The 3,694-nt window shown below is 54.4% G+C and overlaps 1 protein-coding gene across 1 annotated transcript; it reads right to left on the minus strand.

The window, feature by feature from the left end:
• Positions 1-962: 962 nt before the first annotated feature.
• On the minus strand, positions 963-2,870 carry LOC309965721 (uncharacterized protein C11orf91; the record flags this gene model as incomplete). The annotated part of the gene is made up of 2 exons (XM_082845407.1): positions 963-1,148; positions 2,375-2,870. 2 exons carry the CDS (start codon positions 2,868-2,870, stop codon positions 1,063-1,065), a joined length of 582 nt encoding a protein of 193 aa, XP_082701533.1. The 3' UTR covers positions 963-1,062.
• Between the last annotated feature and the right edge of the window lie 824 nt (positions 2,871-3,694).

Here is a 3,694-nt window from a genome sequence, read left to right on the forward strand (position 1 = left end):
ATTGCTTCTCACTTAGCTGGATTATTAATTCCCACAGCCTCCTAACTGCTTTCTCTGCGTCCCTCCTTACCCTGTTCTCAACACAGAGCAAGTCAGATCCTGTTACTCGTCAGCTGAAAACACTCTAACTACTTCCCATCCCACTCGGAGTAAAACCCCAAGTCCTTACTATGGTTTGTAAGGTCCCGCTCGAATGGACCCTCTCTGTACTCGTCCCTACCACTCTCCCCCCACTCCTGCTCCAGCCAGCTGGGCTCTCTGCTGACCCTCAAGCATCCCACCTTCAGCCTTCGCACCTGCCCTTCACCCTGAAACATGCCCCCAGGTTGTCACCTGGCTGTCGCCCTTAACCCTTGTCAAACCTTGTTTAGATGTTGCCTCTTCAAGAAACCCTGCTTTCCTCCTACCCTCAGGACCATCCTCGTCCCTACTCTTTTTGTTTTCCCCTTAGCCTGTCATCTTCTGATACCCTATTGTGGTTTACTTATATTTATTGTCTGCATCCCCCAGCCCCAAGAGCCTAGGAGGGCGCCTAGCACATAATATGCACTCAAATATTTCTTGACTACATGAATTTCTAGGAACGACCGTGTCTTTGATCAGATTATCAAAGAGTTTTGTGCTCCAAAAACCATTTAAAAACTAAAAACATTTCCAAGGACTAAAGCTGTTTGAAACAAACTAAGCCCTTGTCCCAGTCCTCAAAGATCCTTTCCGAGCAGGGTCACAGCAACAGATTCAAATATATGTTGCCCTTGGCTTTTCCCAGTCCCCCCACTCCGACTTGGCAGTGTTGGGGATCCCCTCCTCCCTTGAATGCCAGCTGGGCAGCAGCTTCCAGCCCCCGTGAGAGTGCTTCCCCAGCAGCAGCACAGACAGGAGAGAGACCATGAGCTTTACCACTCAAGTGGGCACTGTATGTAGAGTATGTGCTGGGATCAACAAGAACAGCAGTAAATACAGAACAAAAAATAACGATCTTTGAAATGACAACAAACGGGGCACATTATCTAAGCACTAACACCTAAGGAGGCCGCTGCTCAGGCTCTGGTGGGCAGCTCCTCAGGAGAGAGAGGCCGACTTCTTTCCAGGCTGCCTCATCTTCAGGCCTTGTAACTTTTCATCTTTCAGCGCCTTCAAGAATTTATCTGCAGGAGAGCAAAACAAACTTAGCTGTAGGAGACATAAGGGCTTTTTCTAACACTTCCAAAGCAAGCTTCTGGGAAGCAATTGTGTGCTCCCTACATGAGCCCCAAACCCATTATGACCCAAGGTGGGTGAGGGGAAAAAAACCCTAACAGCCAAAACACGTCAAAATGGAGAATAGGTGGTTGAGAAATCCAGGACTCAGAAAAGCCCAAGTATTCCTGGAGTTTTCTTCCCGAGGATGTGAGGAAGGAGACATTACAGGGTGCCTGATGAATTGGGGACCATTCCTATGGCCACATGGACCTAAACATGTCTGTTATTTCACAATAATGGGGATGGTCTTTCTAGAACCATCTGCCCTTTTCCAGTGGTCAGGGGCTAGCCTTAGCCAGACAAGGTGTTGGGAAAGACAAAATCTGTGGAACAGCCTATGGCTGTTTGGTCCATCTGGGAGTAGAATATTCTACAGTGCAACTTGGTCCTTCTGGGAGTAGAATTGGGTTTAACAACTTTACTCTCTAACGTCAAGGACTCAAGTCTGCGCAGCAGAGGAATCCTGCCCACATCAGCACAGCTGGTCTGCCCAAGACTTCAGACCTTAGACCAGATGGCAGAGGCAAGGACCCTGGTGAAAGGGCGGCAGGGGTCACAGGAGGCTACCTTCCAGCACTGAGAAATTGAGGATCCCCAAACTCCTCAGTGAACATCCTTGGGCCTTCTGGGTCTTACACTTCCCCCTACAGATCAACTGACCCTCACCTACTTCCCCCTCCTCCCATTGAGGACCCCAGTTTAAGATAAACACTAAAAGTCAGGTCTCTAGAGACAGGGGCTGTGTGTCTCGGGAGGGGGTGGGGGGGCGGTGTGCGAAACTCCACGGTGTTAGTATCACTGTGCAGGAGGCTTAAAGTTCAACTTGGGGGTTGTGATGGACAGAGTTCCAGGTTTAGAGGCTCAGAGTCCAGACTAACAAAAGGGCTCAGGACGGAGGGAGGCTGGAATTTGGGGCAAAGGGGGCCGTGAAGTCCAGATTTATTGTGGGCAAAGGAATCGGTTGAAATCCAGGATGGAGTGTCTGGGTTCTGAGGGGATCGGTTTGGGATCAGGGATTCCTGGAAGCTGGAGTCTGAGCCCAAGGCCACACTGAGGGTGAGGGGCTCAGGGGGCATGGAGCCAAGGAGGGAGCAGAGGCAGGGTAAGGGTGGGCTCGGCCGAGGTTACACACAGCGCTGGGAGTCGAAGCCGTCCCCAGTGATGGTGAGCAGCTCCAGCTCCTTAATCCGGATCTCCAGCTCGCACAACTCCTCGGGATGGGAGGCAGAGGCTAGCCGGGGGGTCGTGGGGCCGGGGGCCAGGGGCGAGACAGCCACCTCGGGCCCCGGCTGTGGCGAGTAGAAGAAGCGCAGAGGCTCGTAGGGGATGGAGGCCAGGCCAGAGGGCCAGGGCGGGGGACAGGGGCGCTCACTGGGGGAACCCAGGCCAGGCGGCGGTGGCGGCAGGGGCGCTGGGGCAGGGAGCGCCTGGGGCAGAGGCTGGCTCCCAGTCGCCCCGCCCGCCGGCGCCCCTCCCGCCTTCAGCGGCACGAAGAGCTTCTTCCAGATGTTGAAGTCGCTGAGCGGGGACGAGGAGATGCCGCGGTCGTAGAGGGACGGGAAGTAGAGGGGCGGGGCCGGCCGCTGGCTCCTCGTGGGGCTCTGGCTGCCGCGCCGCCCCTTCGGCATCTTTTGAACGGGAAGGTGAGTGGGAGGAACCCCGTGCCGGGAGACGCGAGCCCTGGCCCCGAGTCACCCTGGTTCTGAGGTTCCACAGGCCACGCCCCGAGGGAGAGCGGCCCCCACCCTTTCGCCCGGCCCCGCCCCAAACAATCAAGATTCTAAAGCCCCGCTGGCCACGCCCCAGAATATGACCACGCCCACCGACGCGCCCCTAGAGTGAGAAAGGCCAGCGGAGTAGCTGGAAAGGGAAATCCCGCACGTACGCCCTGATGTGCGGCCCGTCCCCTCCGGGCGCTCCGCCAACATCTTCGACAACAGGTCCGGGTCCTCTAGATCCCGCCCCACGACTCCTCCTACCGCCCCTAAATTCCGCAAGCCTCACAACCGAGCTATTGCACCCCTGGCGCCTGCTCTCGCATCCTGCCATAACTTCATGCAAAAGTAGGAAGCTGGGAGCTGGTCAGAACTCCGAGAGAAAACTTTCTTCAGTCTTCCTCTCCTTCTATAGGGAGAAAAAAAATTCCTAGAAACTTGCCCCCTGCCCCAGCAGACTTCCCTTACCACTCCTCATTGCAAAGAAGTTTAGGGACAGGAGTGTCTGACTTTTCCTCTTTTACAACGGAAGAAGAGGGTAGATGGGAATGGCTGTTAGAGCCAACCCATGTTTCTACCAAATTTCCCAGTGTTGTGGACGATTCTGGAAGAAAGGGACCCTGGTATGGATTTGGAATAGATCTGAACTAGGTGTCTTCAATGAAATGTAGTTTAGTTCTCTTCCGAACATTCATTATCAGGAGCTAACAGGCAGTAAATGAACCACCAAAAGGAAA

Source organism: Leucopleurus acutus (assembly GCF_964270905.1).
Source record: "Leucopleurus acutus genome assembly, chromosome: 8".
Classification (NCBI taxonomy): Eukaryota; Metazoa; Chordata; class Mammalia; order Artiodactyla; family Delphinidae; genus Leucopleurus; species Leucopleurus acutus.